The 23,804-nt window shown below is 38.9% G+C and overlaps 1 protein-coding gene across 1 annotated transcript in view; it reads right to left on the reverse strand.

The window, feature by feature from the left end:
• LOC132944476 (Krueppel-like factor 6) overlaps positions 1 to 23,804 on the reverse strand; it is a 223,027-nt gene that overhangs the window by 15,924 nt on the left and 183,299 nt on the right. Inside the window, exon 2 of the mRNA XM_061013845.1 lies at positions 13,248 to 14,019. Coding sequence (XP_060869828.1) covers positions 13,248 to 14,019 — 772 coding nt within the window. The remainder of the gene's footprint in view (positions 1 to 13,247; positions 14,020 to 23,804) is intronic.

Raw genomic sequence — 23,804 nt, forward strand, 5'->3', positions numbered from 1 at the left:
GTCGCGGTAGGAGGACGACTAAGACGTGCAACATCCACACTCGACGAGCTTATACGTGTATTATATGTTATTATATTGTATTCTTACGTTGAACGAGATCGTCTGTCTTGCAGTCGCCCATTGTATTAATATCGTGAGATTATTATACCTATGCGAATAATATACCATAGCCGTCCGTCATCGAATCTCCCGCGAGATCGTATAGCATACGACTATTTATTGCTGAGTGTTATAATATTATGCACTATATTGGGTCACACACTATAACATAGTGACTACAATTATAATACTATCATCGTTATTCGTCTTTAGTTTGTTGTCCGTGACTTGACTCGCGCTAGCAAAAAAAATATAACATTATATAATTAAATATGTAAGTTGCCAAACATTCGATAAAAAAAAAGCTCCTGCAAGTCACTGGAGATTAAAATATGTTTATCGCTAATTTATTGTGTTGACGGGCATAATAATATGTTTGAATGAAGTGCATAGCACATCAGACGTTTTAATGATAATAATAATAATAATATTCTTATAATGACGCGGTCGTGATGTACCTTAATTGCCTATCTAAGACGCCGTGTAACAATCATTGAAATCGTCAATATAATAAATTATTTAAATTAGAAGATACATATTATTATATTATATTATATTATATTATATATTACTATGCATTTATTTTTTACACACAACAAGCACATTCAAAAATATTGGACGAGTTACCGACATGGACATATTGGTGTAAAATAATATTTCCTCTACTAGTGCGGTAATTATTTTGATACATCGTAATTCGTCAATGTTTCAAGCCCGACGAAAAATTATATTTTTATTAATTCATTTTTATGCTGTATTTACTAGACTCAACAAATAAACTAATAATATTACATTGTATTATATTTAACCCATGTTAAATATTTATCAATAATATATTGTATTGAATGACAATTAAAAACAATAGTGGACGAATAGTAAAAAGAAACAGATAAAAATAATACGGGTTGTGATAATATCGTGTATGAATAAGACCCGGTAAAATAGTAATTAGTTAGGTGAAGAGGATTCATTTAAATCTGCCAGTGAAAGAACAGAGGAATTATTTTTGTCATGATCTGAATTTGCATTCATTACGATGATTAGCTAGGCTATAGGATAGCCCTGGAACTCCCTTAACACGTTCACAATCGTACGGTGGACAAAGCGTTTTTAGGACGTAATAGTTGGTGAATCGTAAGAGCTCGCAGACTTTTCCGGTTCATTAAAAAATCCGATCATGGTCTACACTCTATTATTATAAACTTTCTGCTGCGATGAAACGGCGTTCGACTTTTCGCTCCAAACGGCGCACGATGCACGATATATCACGGTATACAAACGGATATAATGTAATAATATACGGGTTGATACCGCGGGATGGAGGTGATCAGGGTGGGAGAATGGTTGGCCGAGGCCGATTCCGCCGAAGTTTTGCGATAAATTACGTTTCACGGGCCGCCGGTTTCGGCGGTGAGGCCGTCGTATAACACGCCGCACAGTGTCCGCGAACCGAACGCGCGCGCGACCGGCTCGGCTAACGTTGTTTGAATATTTTAAAGCCGATCCTAATTACGTCGTGATTTATGACGGGTCGCTGTGGTCCGACCGAGGACGCGCGATGCACGGTCGTGTGGTGTACCTAAATATACGCTCACGGTCTGTATATACGCACACGTGTATTCGTATATATATATATGTTTCAGTTTCCACCCCCCCCCCCCACCCCTTCGTCGAACAACCCTCGCGCGCTACATCAAACCACCGCCACCGCCGAAGTCGTGTTCGGGGTATAACGAGCCGACGAGAGGACGACGGCGACAACGACGATAATAATAATAATAATAATAATAATAACAGAGCCGCCGGACGGTGGAGCTTAGGCCCGAACCGGGCGATGCTGCGAGTGTGGGAGCGGGTTACATATACATTGTGGCCGAGGACTTTTGCAGCCGGAAACAATGACAGTGTCGGGTGCCCGGAATGAAAAATGACAGTTGACCGTAGTGGTTCTTCTGTCGTCAATCAAAATGTCACTGGATCCTCGCCGCCACCGCCGCCCCGCCAGACGTTTCGGGTAGTACACATATATACGATGCACGTCCACCTCCGCACCGAGGTCATACTTCCAGCCGGTCACAAGTTTTCGTGTATACACGTATATATACATGCACACACCGCGCTTGTCGTGTGTCCTTTAATTAGACTCTCCACGTGGAGGGTAGTTGCGGGGTAAGTTTGAAACGGGATTACGTCACCCGTTGTCCCACCGAGCGCTAGCTAAAACCTTTTCGGACAGTTCATAACCACAACCGCTGCTGCTGCAGTAGTTGAGGGGGGGTAAGGGGGTATATATTATATTATATATATATGGCTGCAGCCTCTGACTATAGTATATACGAGCGGCAGTGGAGGCGGCGGCGTGCGGGTGGATTTTTTCATTAGTCCGAGGGAAAGAGAGAGAGAGAAATAATAATAATGAGAACCGAGAGCTGAACGAAAAAAAAATCTATTTACAACCCCTAGGTCGCGGGAGTATTAAATTACGTACGATTCTTTAGAAACTTATTATTTCGGATTTTTTTTTTATTTTTATCATCATAATTACGCTCGGGGGACTCTGCAGCTCGGCAATACGAATATATTACAATATTATATACCACGAAATTTACGATATTTCGTCGGCTAAAATAATTACCATGGGCTTTCGTGACGAAAACCGTAGGCAATATTAATATCATCGTTATTGTTATAGTACGACGAGCTAATATCGACGTCATTTGAAATATACCTAATATTATATTATATTATACAATATGAAACTTATTTGATTTTTTCTTTCACTTTCAAACCACAACTGTCAGACTATTACTATTCTTTGTTACTACGTTAACCAAACCACGATACAGTTTCTTTAAACATTTTACTGAATCGATTCAGACGGTAAAAATAAAAACCCCGCACTACAATAAATTTTACTGGTATAACCTACATAAAAGTAGAGAAAAATACGCCACCTGTCGGTTGTTTGACATTTTTGTACGATAATTCAAGTATAAATTAAATTAAATAAGTTATATTATATGGTACAGCTGCAGTAGAACAATCGATTGATCCCGACAAAGATATTGCACAGTGGACGATTCACCGTCCCGAAACAAAATCCGCGGATTTTGTCGTACTTTTAGGATATCCTGGCAATAGCCAATTTTGTCTAAAGTCATTAGTGTCACATTCGCCGCCGAGATTGCACGTGCGACATTCGAAAAAAATGAAATATCAATCGCGTGGAGATGGAAAACTCGAAGACCTAGATCCGATATTAAACGGGTTGGGACAAATAAATGATAATGACTCTGTGCAGGTTAGATACGTAACCGATCAGAGAAATCTCGAGCGAAATCTGCTACGTGAATCTCACTGCCTGCTTGCCACGTGCAGAATCGAATACAAACGAGCATCTGACATTAAATTATTTTAATATGATTATGGTTACGGTAATCAATTGAAATAGTGGTCATATAATATTATACGATTATAGTTTACGTAGGTCTGATTACAGGTAATAATTAGTATGATACGGATACCGTAGTCGTTGGTATCGTATTTAATATAATAGTGTGAATCCCGTACCACGTTATAGAATTATAATATCATATTATCAACAGGATCGTATGTTTCGCGGATCGATCAGAGTCAATCCTCGTGGTCGCTAAGGAAACTAATCGCGCATTTACACTGCGACACCACAATATTAATTATGATAACGAGATATTATTTTATACAGAGTATATCGTCCTGGCAAGACCACACGAGTTCGTTTGTGGTATTATTGTTATTATTATTATTATTATTATTATTATTACTACCGTTATTATTGTTACGCACGATTATGTATAGCTATATATACCCGAGCTGTTTTGGAAGAGGTCCAAAAAAACTGCAGTGGTGTAGGGGCGTTTGCATTGGTGGCTCCATTCTGTTCAACCCCTTCGCAGAAAGATTTCACGCTATCGTTTTGGAGGAAAGACGCAGAGGGTGTGACACACAGGGAAACGAGATGGTAAGATAGAGGGTGAGAGAGAGTTTGGAACGGATCCGCCGTCGCCGTGACGTAAAACGATTAAACTCAATACAAACGCATATCCGGTTTTCCGGCGACCGTGATACGTATGTACGCAGGTAGGTATATTATATAATGTTATAATAACAACCACAGCACAAAAGGCCGCGTTCACCTATACTATAATTTACGTAGGTACGTATATATCACACATATATTATATTATATGTGTGTTGTATGTACATAAAGGCCGTTGATGGAAGCCCCCCACCCCAAACCCTATCCGCCATGCCCCGCAAACGTATGAAACACTATATTATAATACACACGGACGCATTTATATACCCCTTTGTACGCCTACCTGCTTTATACATTATGATTTCGGCGTCGAGTAAGTACGATTATTTAGCGCGTGTGCGCATCGATAAATAAACCGGAATATATTGTATGCGGAAACGCGGGCCAGTGATTAATTAATTTTACTAATGTGCTCGACCGCTCCTACCGCGATCGACGAGGTTTTGGCCACGATCCAAGGACGACGACGACGACGAAGAATCCGTTCACCGGTTATGATGTAATGTTAAAACGAGATACTGTGTATAATAATATAGTTTTCTGGATCGTATATTATATGTACGCGTACAATCCCGTTTTTATGTTTAAATTATGCCCTAAATTGATGATATTTGAAACTTCTATCTACAATCGAAAACTGTATTCACAAAAACTTAGATTTTTACGGAATTTGAAGACAGTCTTGTGATGATATTATATTATAAACTTAAAGAAAAGTTGACGTCAGAAATCGGAATCGAACGAATATAGTACGTAAACGAAAACGTACCTCTACCATAATATAATATCATGATGTGCATCTGAAAATAATAAAAATGTTGAGTAACTCCGTGAATACTCTGATAGTACGATAGTATTATGTAAAACTGAATACGTTCACAGATTACACGGATATCGGGGACAAGAATGCAATGCAATCGATACGTCAATTTATGCTCTTTGCGATTTGTTTTCCCAACATCTTGACGTCTAGTATATAATATAATACCAGCTGTCCCCATACGAATACTTATCCATTATTGAACTTTACATATAATTACACCTAGGTACACCGCATATTGTACTGTATAATTTACTAAAATACAACTATAATCATACATCATTATAATGCGAATTTAAAATATTGATAATATGTTAATTATACATTTACGAGCGCGTGGTCTTCGGGTCCCGTCTACCTGCGGCGGTGGCGCCAGAAAACTTTCCAGCCAATAATACGGGCCGAGAGTCCTCATAATGTTATGTGGTGCATACTTTATTAACAACAGTGGAAACTGCGAGTCTTTATTACTTTGTCCATTATAACCCGTCCGAAATTACGTGACAACGACACTCGATACATTTATGCGACCGTCGTGCAGGTATACGTATCAGTCTAAAAATCGTATCTACACATCTCGGTGAAGCACTTAAAACTGATCGAAACGTTGAACGCAGTAGTTGTGTATAATATACGAGTGGCACAGTATCATGGAATATATATTATGTGCGATAAAATATTATGGGTAGGGGAGGGGGGAGATGTGTGCTGGGCAATCGTGGCGATAGGGACAGACATTATTAGCGCGCTCTTATACCGTGGTCACAGCAACCACTAGCTGCATGTATGTGCCTATATAATATAGTCTATACCGTATACCTCGGGTGCAAGCGGTTATCCACTCGGCAGACGGACCACACGTCGACCCGTCGGATCGTATATCATTATTGTAGTAAATCGGCGAGGGGGAAAACTGTCGACGGCGAATTATATATGAACATAATATTAGGTATTGTACTATTTATAAGAAAAAACAATAAGATCATAACAATGTTATACGCACGCGTCGTTGTTTCGTGTGTGGCGGCAATGGTGATGTATTCCGACGGCGCGACACAAATGCCGCCACCGACGCCGCCGAGACGTCCGTTCATCGATTCGCGTGCTGCGCGCCCGCCCCCGCTGCGGAAGTTTCGCGTGTAGACGGTTTAAACCGCAATAGCATTTTAGGACGTTTCACCCTTCCTCCGCGCGTCCACCGCCACGGCCACGGACCGCCGGTATTTCGTACCGATAAAACAGTTCCACGTCAAAAGCATTTCCGACGAAACGGCAAAAAATAAAAATAAATATATGAGGGACGGAATAAAACACACACACGCGAGACGACGACGTCCCTCTTTGTAAACGATGACGGAAAAAAATCTAAGAGTCGTTGTCATAATACGGAGGAAAAATCCGTATAAAATACACGTAACAATATGTACGCATCGAACGTTTCACAGAATTCGTCGGGTCCGGTAAAAAAAAAATAGAAAAAAACGGTTTATCGAAACGTCAAACGCGCAATCATATAACTATATAATATAAAATGATATATCTATAATACCCAAGCTCGCCAGTGATTGTTTTAACGGCTAAATTAGAAAATTATTTTTGTGAGCAAACAGACCTTCGTTGAAGCGTAGAGCAAGAAAAAAATTGTCGACAAATTACATAATAATTTTGTATGATAGTTGTGGACATTTAAAAACGATGCTCACGATGACGATTATGCCTATAGTATTATATAGTATTAAAATTGTGACTTAAATAATTCATGTTATATCGCCAAAACCCGTTTTTACACGAAAAGTTTTGATTGTGTAGACACTCAAATTATATACTCAAATGTGGTTTATTTACCGAATGGACGTAGAGAAATAATGTCACGCACACTCGAATTCGTATTTAGAATTGTATACTGTATAACAATATATTATAGTGGGATGGCTATACCGCAGCAAAGTATATAATTCGGAAAACGAGGGAAAATAAAATACAACAAACAGGAGATCGCATTGTGAAAAGTGTACTTTTCCAATTTATACGAAAGACATTGGTTCGTAAATTTGCCACCGCGCGCCCTTTACATGTACACACGAGCGCAAAAATTCGGTAAATTAAACTAAAGTGAATTTGTAAACATCTATAACAATGCGAGAACAACGAGCGCACAGAATAAACGTTCGGGTCCTGTTGGGATAACCCTAAGCCTGGTCCGGGCAAACAATGAAACGTACATTAAATGTATTTTTGTTGTCGCAAGGAACGTCTTTAAATGGGCCGTGGACAGATTTCGAAAACAAGGGTCTTGACATTAATTCGATCGACTAAGCCCTGCGCGTCCAACTTTATCTTCAGAAATGAGTAGTGCAGCATATATATTGTAGTTATTTCACTCCCCTAAAGTATCTGTCGTCCGTTGTTAAATTATGTAAATATAACGCATTGGACAAAAAAAAAATAATAATAATAAGCGAATTTAAATAATTCTTGTCTTACAAAGATAAATATTCATCGATTAGCGATTCTGAAACGTCTTAAAATTCCGTAATCCAATTATAAGATGACGACAATATCAATGTACATTAGCATAATATATTATTATTTTCTCATGAAACTTGTGAATTTCATGGGGTTTTTTTTAAAAAATATTATTATTCATTTAAAACGATATAATTAATACGAAAATGTAAACGAAGAAAAAGCATCACTGCAGGCAGTATAAAATAGTAATAATTCGAGAGCCTTTTGCGACATCTCGATATTATTATTTATTTCGCGTACGCTAAAGATTTATTGCAGACAAGTTGTACCACCTACAGGTAGCTTTGAGCGGATTACCGAGGAAATCACAAACTCCACGACGTCTCTCGGGATTAACGAAATTTGAAAAAGTCAAACGGATTTCGTGTACGTGCAAGTGTATGCGCTTACATTTTTTATTTTTAATACACACATTGAAATTGCGCATTTTATGACACGTTCCGGAGTTGTAGCCACCGGAGTATAAATGGCACGCAGAAGTTATAAAAAAAGTTATAAAACGTGCAACAATAACCATTAAGATAATAAATACAATCGGAAGTTGAAAATCGAAGACGTGTGAAATATCAATAATAATAATAATAATAATACGCTATGTATGAAGCGTGATATCACTATAAGACTGAAACGTTTTATAATATTATTATTATTATTATTATTCATAAACCGTACCTTTTTGTATACCTATCGAAGGGATCAGCAGTAAATAATCTTATTCTATAAAAACCAGTGGTTCAGCAAGTATTTTTTAAACGTATCGCTAACAATAAATTATTCAATGTACCGTGCCTACTAAATAAATTAAATGTACAAAGCAAAACGTTATGAACTCGATCACCATAATCATCATTGTGATCCGATGTCGATGCATGTTACTTGTTTTACAATTCAGTCATTCTAACCTATGTCGTTTCATTCGATTTTTGCCCCGTGTAAAGCGGTATAACCTAACCTGAACTCTGAAGTAAGACTAGGCAGATCATTGTCGGTTGGCGATTATTATTATTATTATTATTATTATTATAGACTATATCTTTATAGAGGCGAGAAGAGTCCGTAAACGCCGCGGCCGTCCCTGTATTATATTCATATAATGACGGAGAAACCATTGTTTTCATTGCCAGCGTTAACCTCAAAAACCACATTCACCGCACGCTACCGATATATCTATATTATTTATTTTAACTTAAGCCACTGAACCGGATGCTAATTTCGTTCTAATCGACGGCAAGCGCAGTTATAACTTCGTCTTGGAGACGCCACCATAAGGAATTAATTATATAAACGAGCATTGCCGGCGTCGACGGCGGATGTCGTACTGAAATATTATAATATTATTGCCATTTTATGATAATTTGTAATTCAGCGTGTGCCACGCACCATATTAATATAGTATATACTTGGGACCGGGTCTAAATTACTATACAGCGTCGTCCAACGGACTTGTGGTTTACGATATCGGATGATCTGTAATCAAAACGCTTTGATGGTCCCGTCTATATTACATTTGCTCGGAATTTAAGTCATTGGTTGTTGCAGGTATACACATTGGACATAAAAAAAAAATAACAAAAACGATCAAGGAAGAATAACAATAAGAAAAAAATTTCTTTTATATCGATTTCAGTTCCAACATTTCCATATGGTTCCAATTCGTATAAGGAATATCGCCATTATCGTTTTAATAAAACCATAAAATGCCCTCAAATAAAAAGTATTATAAAAACTGTTCGTAAATAAAATCCTTTTAATATATCACGTTTTGATAGGAATTAATGAAATAAAAAAATAAATATTGAAAATATTCTACATATATTAGGAGTGAGGTTTGGCTTGATGTATGGCATCTTTATTTGGGACTCTTCGAATCAACAAAACGACTATTTTGGTACAGTGAAAATTATAATATGTGACTTTGGAACGAAGGCACAAACAAAAAACAACGCGAAATATCAAAATTTATGCTATTGCGAACTGTCAACGCTGGTCGATTGAAATTGATAAAATGCATTGTTCGATTTCCGTTATTGATATAATATGTTTTTGAGACTCTATAAATATAATGATGGACAAATTGACTCAGCAAGAAAATAACAAAAACTGACAATAATATATAATATACTTTGCAACAGTATAATATCCTAAATTTTGTACTATATTTTAAATAGGTTTTAACGTTCAAAAATTCAAAAAATGTTAAGAAAAAAAAAAACGACACACAAACATTTTGGTATCGAATCAATCAACTTACAAGTCGTACTCAGAAATCACGTGATTGTCAAAGACCCACTCACTCCTCACCCTCTTCCCCTGCCACTGCCCCTGCCACTGCCCCTGCCCCCCCCAAAAAAAACCGTTTTGATTAAAATCTGAGCCCCACATTCGCCCGCATCACTGTTACAATGCGGTGCGGAATTTCAGCAGAAGAAATCTCCAAAATAGCACGTTATGCCTTGTGGGGTGGTGATGAGGGACGCACACGCGTTTCGATCTCGCCGGAATTCCACATCTAGATATTTGAATATTTCCATCTGGTATTGTAATACGCACTTCCCACAGCTCAATTGATATAGAATTGGGGGTTCACCAAGCATGCTCACCACCAATGCACCGTTTATATATCCGATTACGAAACTTTACTTAAGTACTATGTTTTTTCAATATTTAAATTTTCAAAATCTCGTAAGAAGTGCCCTGTGGTAGTGTGAAGTATATTAAAATTATCCAAGTATATGAAATACTAGACTAAATTTGGTTGTATACTGACCAACACATACTCGATATATGACTCGTCGTGTGTTCTTAACCAAGCCAAAATTTGAAATGTGGAATGGGGATAGCACGAAAACCCCACCATACTGACATAAAACCCATATTATATGCTGAATGTAAAGTTATAATTGTAACACCAGTGTGGTTCTCTCAGGAAAAGCATTTTCCTTGAAAAACGCCGTTCAACATTAGCATCTCTGTGTAGTGTGCATGTTATTAATATAATTAATCGATGAGTGACTGACGGAAAGCAATCGGTTTCACGATTAAAAAGGGGGGGGGGGGAAGACATGACTCGAAGAATTGATTAAAATATAATATTCATAGCTTGGCACGGCGCGGTGGCTACAGTCAATCACGCAACATGGACGAGAGTAAGCAACGTCCGCTGCCACTAGTTCCCAGATGGGTGACCACCGGTGGCAAAAACCTTACCACACATACACCATGTTGCCAACCATCCATACCAACCGTCCCAACCCTACCGTACTAACGCTTGGTTGGACTAATGACCTCAGTCGACGAAGCATTAATCTAATAATAAAAAAAAATAAATATAATATTCGATTTTCTCGTACGCGTAGTAAAAATACCGCCGTCCCAAAAGCCATAAGATATTGTTTATTATATTAATGTCTATACTGCGACAGTAAAACATATTATAAATCGAAGCTACGGCTTTTGAAATCGCGTTCTCGCGGTAACGAGGTTGCTTGTGTTATTTTCACGATGCACAGTCTAAACTACTCTAAAGCGAAAAGCTGCAACAGAAGTCCGCGGAAAAACTTTCAAAACAGCGTCGAAATTGAAAACGTTTTGTCCCGGCTCATTAGCGTGTCGACGGTGTTGCCAGCAATCAACCGCGATGGTCACGATCTCACGACAGCCATTTAGTGTCTACGCGCAATAATAATATAAGATAATAATAAGATCATAGCAGTGGAGTTGAAAGGTTTCGTTAAAAATGAATAGAACCTCGGAGCTGCATGTATACAAACGTCCGTTTCTCCTAACACTGTCGAGTTTGGGTATTATTATAATAACAACATTATAATGATACGATTGTCATCGCCACGAAAAACTCCGTCCAATTATATAAATTCTAAATCACCTATGAAACAAACAGTGGTCGTTAAAACGAATCCGGAGGGTCATGCGGTGGAACAGCCATCGATATTTAATTAAATACCGACATCTAAAAACCACTCGATTCGTTTTATCCGAGTCGGCCGCACTCGGAAAACCGGAATCCCGACCGAATATCGATCGCAAACTATATATTCACGCTCATGCACTGTCTTTCGAGGAGTGAAATCCCGATGTATACCTACGCATAATATATATTCCCACGTGACAAAGAGAGAGAGAGAGATAGAGAGAGAGAGAGAGACAGAGAGAGAGAGAGAGAGGGAGAGCCAGAGAGAGAGAGACAGAGAGAGAGAGAGAGAGAGTGAGAGAGACAGAGTGGAATCGAGAAATTCGCTAGGGATTTCCTTACCACATCGAACAGTGGTGGGACGGCGAGCGCACGAGGGCGGGATTTAAATTACAAAGAAAGCGTCCGCTGGGCTTTGGTGCCGCCGCGCTGGAATGAAATAAATAATAATAATAATAATAATAATGAAAAACAGTAGAGTGGAAAAATAAAACCTCACCCACGACTATCGCCCAGTACCTATATAATATATTGTATAAATACCTCGGGTCCGGTATAATAATATAGGGATGGAAATTTACCTGAGACGATGACTTTCTGGGTCGGGCGTGCATTCCCCACATGAAACCCCACCACTCGCCTTTTTGCGTTTTTTCGGAGTGAACTGAATTATACATGCGTGATGGCGCGTTACGAAGAAAAATAAAACTCGTGTCCGCATATATATATATACCGTCTTAGAGCTTCGCGTGTAACGAAATAATGTATAAACTGCAGATACTGCTCCCGACCGGATTGAAACGGTCTGCTTAAAAAGGTCGTCGTCGTCATACTTTTATCGCATACGAGATAAGCCGACTTTATGTAAGATTTTGTGGGAATCGCAAACCGTTCAGGGGTAGACACGCGCCGCCCACCCCGTTTTCGACGTTCGGTCGACAACCGATGAGCAGTGAGAAACCGCAGCTAATTCGCTATTATCGATCTTTAGCGGTCGGTTTTCGGAAAAAATAATACTTAAATCATTAATTTGATGCATAAAATTACAACTGTTTTATATTCTGCTGGTATTCTCCAAGATGCAGTTATATATATACTGTCAAATATTAAATAGCCTTTAAAGTCGTTACGGTCCGACGAAAAAAACAAACGAGTTTATGGTAGTTGAAAAGTTTTGTATGGCAAACGCCCGGTGAACGGATTATAATATTATTATTACTTGAAACAGCGCATTACACCTCTTATCATAAATATATTTATTTTGCAGGTTTAAACGCGAATCTCAACCGTACTGAAAATACTATGTAGATATTTTAGAACCAATATTTTGACAATATTTTAATGTAATTTTCCATAATAATGGACCTGATGATTAATATTTAATTATAATATTTGTAATATCACTTATAGGATTTGTATTGAATATAAATGTATCGGTTATTCTTAAAAACCTAAACTGAAATTGTAAATATCATGAAAATTCAATGCTTGGGACTTAAATCTTAAATTGTTCTTAACACAAACTTGAAGACGAAATCGCATATATTATATATTTTTTCACGCGCAAGCTTAGCGTGACCAAATTTAATACAATTACACTTTGATGTTCCTCAAATTAGAAACCAACATTTTTGTCGTTTCTATACTGAACTAAATCAAAAAAAAAAAACATTGTTCTAATCTTAAAGTAATATTTCGCCTATTGGACTGACAGTATCGCATATTATTTATGCACATCGGTCCTAAATCGAATGAATTAATAATCAAGCGTGTATATATATATAGGGACTTACCGGTATGCGTTCTGAGGTGAGCTTTCAAGTGCGAACTCTTCGTGTACACCTTCTCACAGCCGGGATACTTGCACTTGTGTATCTTTTTTGCGGCGTCCGGTGACAGGTGAAGCCTCGGGTGGTACGCGACGGCGGCGGCCGTGGTGATGGACAACACCGGAGCGTGGACTACAGCGGCCGCGGCAGTGCCATGCTCGCGGTGCGCGGGCGACGCGGCGGCGGCGATCGTCGTGGCCACCGTGGCCACGGTGCCGACCGCCGTCCGGCCGCCAACGGTGACGGTGGTGTTGGTGCTGGCGTTGTTGGTGCCGGCGGTACAGGTACTGGCGGTGCTGACCGGGCTAACGGTGGCCCCAGACGCGGCGGCCGGGGCGACGGTCACCTTCAGCAGACCGGCGGTGGTGGTGGCGGCCGCCGACGTGGCGGGGGTGGACGCGGTCGCGGCGGAAGCTACGCGACCGGACGCGCCGGCGGTCGAGGCGGAGGCCGCGGCTTTTGCGGCTGCGGCGACCGCTGCGGCCGAAGACAGCAGCGACGCCACCACGGTCGGCGACACGTCCGTCTCGTCCGGCGGGCTGGGTGGCGGCGTCGCGAATCCGGACCAACACGTTGAAGGTGAACTGCTGTTGGACGTCACGCTACTCGCGCAGTCCAGGCCCACCTCCACCTCCACGCGCGTCGACCACGTCGTCAGCCACGGTGACTCGGACCGCGTGGGCGAGGACGACACCATCGGTTCTTCCTTCAGGTACCGTTCCATCTCATAACAAGTCTGCAAAAAAAGTATTTATATAATTTTCTGTTGTTGTTATTGTTGTTATTATTTCTAAGTATAATAACAATATGTTTGACGTAATCTGTACGCAGATTTCAGATGCAGTGTTTAACAACGACACGCTTTAAAAATCTAACCACCCTCCATGCCCAATAATCTTTTAGAAAAAGAACCGGAGACTATTTTTTAATATAAAGTAAAATGTGAATTTGTTAAATAATCAAAATTATCAATAGTTGCTCTTTAGTCTTTACTACGATAACAGCGTTTTTTTGTTTTTGTATAACAACGAAATGATGGCTGAATTGTTTGCACACGAACATTGGCCCCCACGCAGCATCATTAACGACAAAAATAAAATACAACGATCATCGTTTCGTTTGGAAGACAGGATACTGATTTTCATAGGACTTTGCTCGTGTGTGTTTTTAGTCTCCAGGGCCCGTCGAGCAATCGTGAATACGTTAGCAGCCTCTCTTTACACAGGCAAATAAATAAATTCTAGAAATGTTTGAAATATTTGAATAAGCCGTGTTGAAGAAAATCCCCATTTTTTCCGTCAGACAAGTCTTTGCAAATGAATGATAATATGTATTAGATACTTGTTGTATTCATTGCATACAAATCTTAAATATTCATTTTCTAATGAATAAAAAAATAAATCTAAACAAAAATGGCATTTCTTTGAGAAGATCATTACAAATACCGAGACTTTTAATTATGAACATTTTTTCAGTCACTTCAACGCTATATAAATATCATAATATGACGTATAGATGCGCATTCTTTGGCTTATTTAAAGCCACTTTGACTGTCGTATAATTTATATGATAATAATGTACAGATGGTCGGGAAAACCTGAAAATTCCCGCGGGACATACTGCGTATTAATAATAATAATTATTATTATTATTGGACGTGTATTGATATTACAATAACGTTGGAACTATAACTGTAGTTAAGCCGTGTAATATTGTACGACGACGTTAGACAGTAGCTTTCTTATATAGATATAAGAAATAAAACAATAACAAAAATATCTTCGTTGGCCGCTGCTGGTACAGACGTTAATGGCAGTAAGGGTGGTGGTGGTGTATGTGCACTTATAAAATCAATACAAAACGATATTTTATTCACAATATAATAATATATTATATTATAAATGTTAATTACGTGCCAAACCTATATACGACGGTGTATATATTATGTTTATAATATTATTATACTAGTCGGTCTCACCGTTTCCTTACTTCGCACCGTTCGATAACTGCATACGTGTATTATAATATTATATTAAAATATATATACGCGTCTATACGGATTTATCAGTACCGCGTAAACACACATATACATACATATATATATACGTCTAATATAATTTAATATCCAATACATACACTGCTGCTGCTGCGCGTACATGCGAAATTTAATAGAATAAATTAGCCTTTCCGTAGACGTTTTCTTCTGTGTCACGTCGTACGCGCGCGCGTATATATGCATAATATTCCAGTAGCAGTGCGCGTCGTACACAATCCGCGTAACCTATTACGATTTATGGCCCTGACTCGGCGTACACATAATATTATAATATATTATTATTATATTATTGTACACGTGTACACGCTGTATACATAGGTAGTGCGTCTCGGCGACGACGAGAACGCGGGAATTGAACATTTAAAAAAAAAAAACATAAGACATAAAAAACACCGTTTGGATTGTGTACGTGCTCCATAATCCAACAGCGTACTGATAATATATCGTATAATACACGTCATTAATGATAGTACGTATTACATTGTGTTGCGACCGCGGTACGAATAAAACTAATATTAAAAATAAAAATTTTAAAAACGCGAATCGTTGGTACAGCAAAATAACATTATAAATATTATTTACCATTAACGTATTATAATAATATTATTATGTATAAGAGAGTTATTTTAATGTAATTATTATTTAAATTCCATTATGCGTTTGTGTACGCTGTGCTCTGTTTGAGAAATATATTCTATTATATTATGTACCAGCTATATATAATATTATGTGTATAATAGTTTCACGACATTAAAGTGCATTTCATATCGATGCAGAGAGCGTTCTCAACAGAAAAATATGGCATATTCATTTGAATAGTTCGGCGTACGCGTAGGCACATATATGTATAGTAAGTATATACATTTGTTGCGTTTGAAGCCGTTACACGTGATAATAGTAGCAATAATAATAATAATTGTAATAACTATTAAAAGTTTGTGTGCGAGCCGACATGGTTTATTAATTATTGCGAAATCGAATTTAAGCGCAGATATTATGATGTATATGATATAATATAATATTACTTGTCTACTGTCTAGATAACGGTTTCGATTTAGTATCGGAAAACGGAAAATATATAGCTTACGTTTTCCCCGTTTTCTTTTCTATACTCGTGTATTATATTATTCTCAACGGTACGCGCGGGTCAACAACTATATTATTGTCAATGAATTGTTTTTCATTTTTTCCCCTCGATTACGCGCGCCGTGTCCTTGATAACGATGACTCTCGCTGTACATCATAAAGTACGAAACTTTCTGTTATGTAGGTCACGGTGGCTCGTAACGAATTCTATACCATACGGCTATTATAGGCCAATTAAACAAATTATATATCGTATGTGATAAACGGACAGACCGCGCGAATCGTCGTCATTTTGTATTATGATATACATTTAATAATTTAACGATGCAAATTGGAGAGTACCATCGCTGGATGATTTCCCTCATCTTGTGTTTCATGTGTTATTATTTTGTATGTATATAGTGTTATGTCAGTCATCCATTTTATTTATTGTGTTACGTAATACAGATTGTAAATTTTCTAAAATAAAAAAAAAAAAAAAACGATGCAAATATTCGATAAATGTAAATGCATACGGCATTCGTATTTTGCACGGTTGGAAATGTCGGGAATATATATTATATATGTGTACGTCTTGGGGACGAAAAAATACATAATTTAAAAACGCTTTAGAGCTGTATCGTCGTATTCTCTCTCTCTCTCCCTCTCTGTCTTTTACTCTCCCGGAAAACAATACTAACAATTATTACGATAGTGCCACTCGGCGTTCGTACCGGAATTTATTCCTCCCCGTCCCTTTTTGCGGATCGGTAATTTCCTATCAATTATGCCGTGGGGATGTTTCACAGAGGGATGTAAATGATAAAAATAAATACGCGTCGACTATCTGAGGACACCTTCCGCGATTGACGCAGCTTCGGCGCCGTCGGATATAATATTATTATTGTCTGCGTTCGGATAAACTCGCGTGGATCAGTGTCAACCTTTATTATTATTAATTATTGTTATTTTTATTGTTATTATGTTTTTTGCTCGGGTTGGACTTCACTGTCGCTGTGTTATTTACCCCGTCAATGTCTAATGGCGATTACCGAAATCCACGACGAGACTCGTGCGACACCCACACGCACGTACAGCAGCTGCTATAAAACGTTATAAAATAATTATATAAAACTGGTATATATACGGTACGCTTTAGCACATCGAAACCAAAAAAGAATAATATTAAATACCTATATGTACCCACATTCGTGAGTGTGGAAATAAAACAAAACTATACCAAACTCACTATACCCATTATTTAGTCTTTTATTAGGTCTTTGGTCATAGGGAAAGATTTATTTTGTAAATTATTGAAGGTAGCTGGTAGACAATTTTCGGCAGCGCTTAACAAAATCGACCGAATAACGATATTCGCCTAGCCGAGGATTCTTCCAACACAAAATCGTTGGTTCTTTCAAACGCCTCAGTCGGCTACTATATATTATGTTGTACGTTAGACTGAGACAACTCATGCGGGTGGTGTGATGTCCACTTAAGACCTTGACGTGCATAACCAGCGAGGAATTCGCTCCACCAAAGGAGCAGTATAATTCTTATTGCTACAACTACAGGCGTCCGACGGTCGGATACGACGTATAATAAATTATAGTCGACGTGGCGCATATATGGGAGCTAAATAGAAAACGGTGTGGTGGCGATGACGCACGCGATCTATCAAATTGCAAGAGAAGAGTGTACAAAAAAAAATTAGTACGCCCGACGGACATTTTTTGCGTTCACCGGTTTCGCGTGGAAAAGCTACATCCGGCTCTTCGCTGCTTCCGCTCTGGCACGTCCGACGCGTCGACTGAAACCGGGATACTGACAAATGCCTCCCAAGTTTACAATATTATATTCGCGGGGGTCTCGAAAAATGGTGTGCGCGCTCGAAAAGTCATACACATCCTATAATACACCGAAACAACGCGCGTGCGATATATGGTGAAGGCGCGACGCGGAGGTCTCCCCACCCGCGCGTATAATAATGGCTTTTTGTCGAGTTTTAACGAGCCGCGAACTTCATGTTCTACGCTCGCGGAATAACTTAAGACCTTATATACACGCTCGTCGTCGTGGAAAGAGTAAACAAACACCCGACCGCCACCGTTGCCGCCTCGCACACTATACGTATATAAGGTTTGAGTATATATATATATGCGTCGTCAAAGTTATAGTCGCTATGTCGCCCTCGTATATACATATATATATATGGGTATGCGTATTACATGTGTGTGTGCGCGCCAGCGTGTGTCTTCCGTTCTCTTTTATATATACACTAATCCTCTACCACCCAAATCTGATTTCGCCCGGCATACATCGACACACACCCGGACGATCTTATTTGTGACTTCGCACACTTGACTAATCTCACGTGCCGCGTATACGACGCAGATTGAAGCAAACGCGGCTGGCGGGTACCCGAGGTAAACACGACGGAGGCGGTGGCGGCAAAAGCAGCAGCAGCTATATTATGTGTGCGGGGCTGTATATGTGCGCACCGTGAGCAGACGGAGTGTGTGCGAGACCGGAATACACAAAACCAACGGGTACGGTTTTCTCGCTGGCCCGGTGTAGTGGATGTACAGAGTAGCGGTGCAAATTGCAATTAACGAGCGCGCGCCCACACATACACGCGGTGTATAATACCTACATATATGTGATACTGTATATATACTTGTGGAAAAACATTCGGGTACACGAAACCTTATCCGAGCGCGTGGCTTTACAGAGCAAACGACGAAGCGGGGTTGATCGTCGGGGCCGGGTGGATAGGGTGTGAACACCCCTTCCACGTCGAAAAAAAAGGTCCCACACGAGGGAGAGTACCTCCTATATATGTATATCGTATACGCATATTATTATATAATGTGTATGCGTGTTTTGGTGCGAGGGAGGTATAGCAGCCGTCGGATCTCCACGGAACGCAACGTGTGCGCGTGCGTGTACCTATACTACTGCAGCTTTATGTTTTACTGCGCGTTTTACCTTTTACGAAAGATTTAATTTAAAAAAAAAAAGAAAAAAAACGCACAACAATCGATATAGCGTTTTTGGCCGGATGCGTTGGCGGTGAGGGGTGAAGATAGGGTGAGGGCCGTCGTATTTGTTTTCTTTCGGGTTTTTTTCTCTGTCCTCCGAAAACGAATCGACTTGACGGCGAAACAACATCGGGCGGGCGGGCGAGTACCTTTAGTAGCCAAGTATTATACATATATGAGTGCCTTTTCTATATATGGCTATAGCAGTCGCGAGGGGCACGTCACCACCGCGCATCAATCTCCGCCGCCCGCCAAATCTGTTCGAGCACGATTACGACTAGACATTGAATCCATATTTTATGCGTATAGACCGATGCCTTGCTGTTGACGGCCGTTTTGTCCGCGATCGGCGAGCAGTGCGAGAGTCGGACGAGGGGTGGGACTCTCACGACATAAACCGGATTTTTATTATTTTCCTCGGCGGACCACTGCAGCTGCAGTCGTTTCCCGGAAACCACAACAGTCGCACAATACGTCGGGAAATAAAAACGTATCCGTCTCCCGGTTACGTCCTGTACCCGCGCCCCGACGGTGTAAAAATTCCAAATTTCCCGGTCACCATGCACGTGCGTTTTTATCGGCGGATATATATTATAGTATACATATCTAACCTACAACACCACGACGGTGGCGTACGCGCTATTAATCAGCAGCGGTCGGCCGTATATAATAATAATATTATATAACAATCCGGTCGTGTACGAATGTGCATACGCGATCCGTAAAACAAATACACACAATAAGCAGCAGCGTGCGTGTACGGCTGTGTATATAAACGACCTGACGTGGTCAGGCCAAACTTTGAATCACCCGCCGCCGCCGTCCTCCACCTCCTTTGGCTGTAGTACGCGCGGTCGGCATTCGGCTTTTGGTATTCGTCGCGCGCGCGAATCGCCCACTCTCTTGTTTGTACATTGTTACCATTCCGGTCACGTGCCCGGCCGAGCGGCTCGTCCTTTGTTTTTGCTGACGACAAAAGCCGCCAGAAAACTTTGGATTTTGCCGACGTCACTCGGACTCTTGCGGGCGAAGGGGTCGTGAGTACGAAAAAAAAAAAACTGTTCCCGATAGACGTGCTTTTCATTTGATATGATATACGAGTATATATAGACGTATACGTCCCGATACACCTCTGCGCCGGAAGTCTAGGGATAATAATCATCGCGATTTTACACGTAGTTCGATCGCACCAAACAAATCAAACGGTGTACGATTGTAGTTATAACATCCGCGTTTGGACAGAGAACGTATCAAGTACATATATTATTATCATACGATATGACTAGACATATTTTGCAAAATAGCTACGGGGTTGGCTAAGCCAGGGATGCCCAACTTCGTTGCGTGAAAGTATAAAATAAAAATTCTAAAATCTATGAAAAATAAATTACAATTATATGATATGACGTATAAAGGCGTATTCAAATTTAAAATTTTTTTTTATGTTATTATTGTTTATTGATTTTTTTGCTTAATTTTTCATATAATTTTATCCTGAACAATCATTGTTTTTGTTTGTTCATTTTCCTTAAACCAATTTTTCAATATAACTATATTAACTGTTATTACCTAATAAAGTCTTATGTTATTATATATATTATACGATTGTTTATAAAGTATCGCAAACTACGTCAGTGAAGAACTGTTGAATTCTGTTTATAATAACGAATATACGCATATAGTTCGTGTCTTATAATATGTTTTGAAACATTGTAGTGTTTATTATATGCCATTAACGTACTACACTAAAACACTGCAGCTTCGTGTCTGGAGTTTTTATTTTTAATTTTGTATTTTTTTACCACTGTACATAGTGAGAAAGATAAACCAATAGTAGGACATTAAATCTACTCGAGTGCATTTTATAGGCGAAAAGCATATTATTATACACAAAACTAAATAATATTTATTATATAATAATATGTACGAGCACAGTTGCAGAATTACAATATTGTGTATAGTGTAACGATTATAATTTACGGATATGACCGTTTAGCTATTCGATCCTTACGCGCCACTTAGTACTGTTAAGTCTAAATATTATACCTGTATATAATACACGGGTATAATATTTTAATTTTGTAGAATTTATTAAATTGTGTATAACGATGGCAACATTTGAGTATAAAAGAACTTTAAATTCAATGTCATGGCATCATTTATATCAATAAATTTCCATATCACATAAGGTATTCGTACGGAGTATACCACAAACTACAGCCATTAGCCGTTGTCCACGAGGTGATTCGGTCTGAGTCGTATAACGAAATGTGTGAATTCCAAGTAAATCGTGTATGGATGGTTTTTTTTTATGATTTTTATAATAATAATTACTGACAAATAAGTGAATTCACTTTCAGAATGCAATTAATACACCCCGAAAGTATCAATGATCAAAAAAATAACTAAACACGTATTTCACCTCAGCGTCCGATATTATTGTGCGATTGATTTTTATTTAAATACCGATGTTTTATATGATATAAGAAATCACATGATCTTAGATTATTATGACCACGGAAAAAATTTTAAAATTATTTTATGACGTAAACATCCGAAACGCAATAAAAAGACAACGCGTCGTTTGACAATATCGGTACACCGGTGCGTGTATAGGAAAATACAACGTAACATAACCATCTATGGCTTTTTATAATATTATGATTTATTATGTCAGAATACCACAAACACGTCATTAAAATTGGAGTATGGATTTAAATTTTTTTTTTACCATCGATTACAAACGGTTTGAAAAAAAACGTCGATTGGTGCCTGCGATCCATGGTACAATATTAATTCCCAAAATCCCTAAAATGGCTGATTGAAATAGCGTAATCCGCTGGAGCTTTATACAATATAATACAATTTTATTCGATTGTGATAGGTACATATACTATATTTTATATATTGTACATTTTTTTATCGTCAAATATCGTACTTCTTAGTTTTCTGATCGCTAGATAATGATGATGTCCATAATAGCTAATAAATATCATCCTCTGAAAGATATTTGACAAGTGGTGGTTTAAGTTTAGTCATAACTATAAGAAGTTATTAAATATAAAATCACCGTTTAAATGCATTCAAAATGATAAAGACTAAATCTAAAAATTAAAAATTAAAAATTATAATAACAATGATGAAACATTTACAGTACCCATATACAAGCGTTTTATAAAACTTATACTAATTATGTCGTTTACAGTATATTTTGTATTTTATTTAATTATCTATGACATAATACTAATGCTAGATAATTTCATGATCATTTTGTTTCATTTAATAAGTTCGAATGGAGTAACTGAAAATGTCTAAATTATAATTTGTATACATACTTTTTAATATCATAACGTTGCATGTTTTGTTTGGTATTGTTATTATAGCTATTACTCAATTTTCCCCAAAAAAAAAGTCGCAGACAATGTTATAATAATAATATGACCTACGTCGATCGATCGGAAATAGGGACGATGTGCGGTTTTTCAGTCTAAATATAGCCCTTTCCCCCCTCCAAACATTCATACACTTTTTCTCAATTTCGACCACCAGCACCACCACCACTATAGTCGCGGCGAAGACGCACGCTATACCGTAGTACTACGTATAATGCGGTATTGTCGGTTAGGCTTAGCTACCACTGTTATTTACGGTCACGGTGTACGTCATGATGTATACGGTACCCGCGATGTAGTAATATAAATGTCGAACGAAATTTCGCCGACTCGCAATCTCGTCGTATGCGCCGATCCTTATCCGGTGCGACCACTCTGGGACGTGAGTGTGTAATGCTGCTCGTATACACACACGGCGGTCGTGCACACAACAATATATAATAATATATTATATAGTTTTCGGGTATAAACAGCATGGCGACGAATAATTTACGACCGGCGCGGCGATGGTCCATATTCCCACCGCGATCGTTGCCGATCGGACGCCGCTCGACGGTAATCGAAACAGCAGCGGCGAATCTCCGCCGATCGGATACACCGGACAACGTACACGTACGATGTGTGGCGGCGCGGCGGGACCCGACCGAAAGGATTTCGATCGGAGTTTTTATTCTCTGCCTCATCACGTGCGTGCCGTTTCGTAAACACCTGCTGGCACGGGTACGCCGAAAAAAGGATTTTCCACAATTCGTTCGGTTGGGGGGAGGGGGTGCTCCTCGTTACGACTACATACCAATACAGGTAGTCCTATATCATTTCCTACGTCTACCGCGTTTCGAATTTTATTACGTCCGACTTTATTGCGGTCCGCGTTATAGTTAAATTAATAATACCTACTAAGAAAAATCGTAATAAAATATTATAAATAAAACACAAGCGCTTGCGAATCCCGACGTTCTATGGAGTT

This window comes from Metopolophium dirhodum, chromosome 5 (genome assembly GCF_019925205.1).
Source record: "Metopolophium dirhodum isolate CAU chromosome 5, ASM1992520v1, whole genome shotgun sequence".
Taxonomy (NCBI): Eukaryota; Metazoa; Arthropoda; class Insecta; order Hemiptera; family Aphididae; genus Metopolophium; species Metopolophium dirhodum.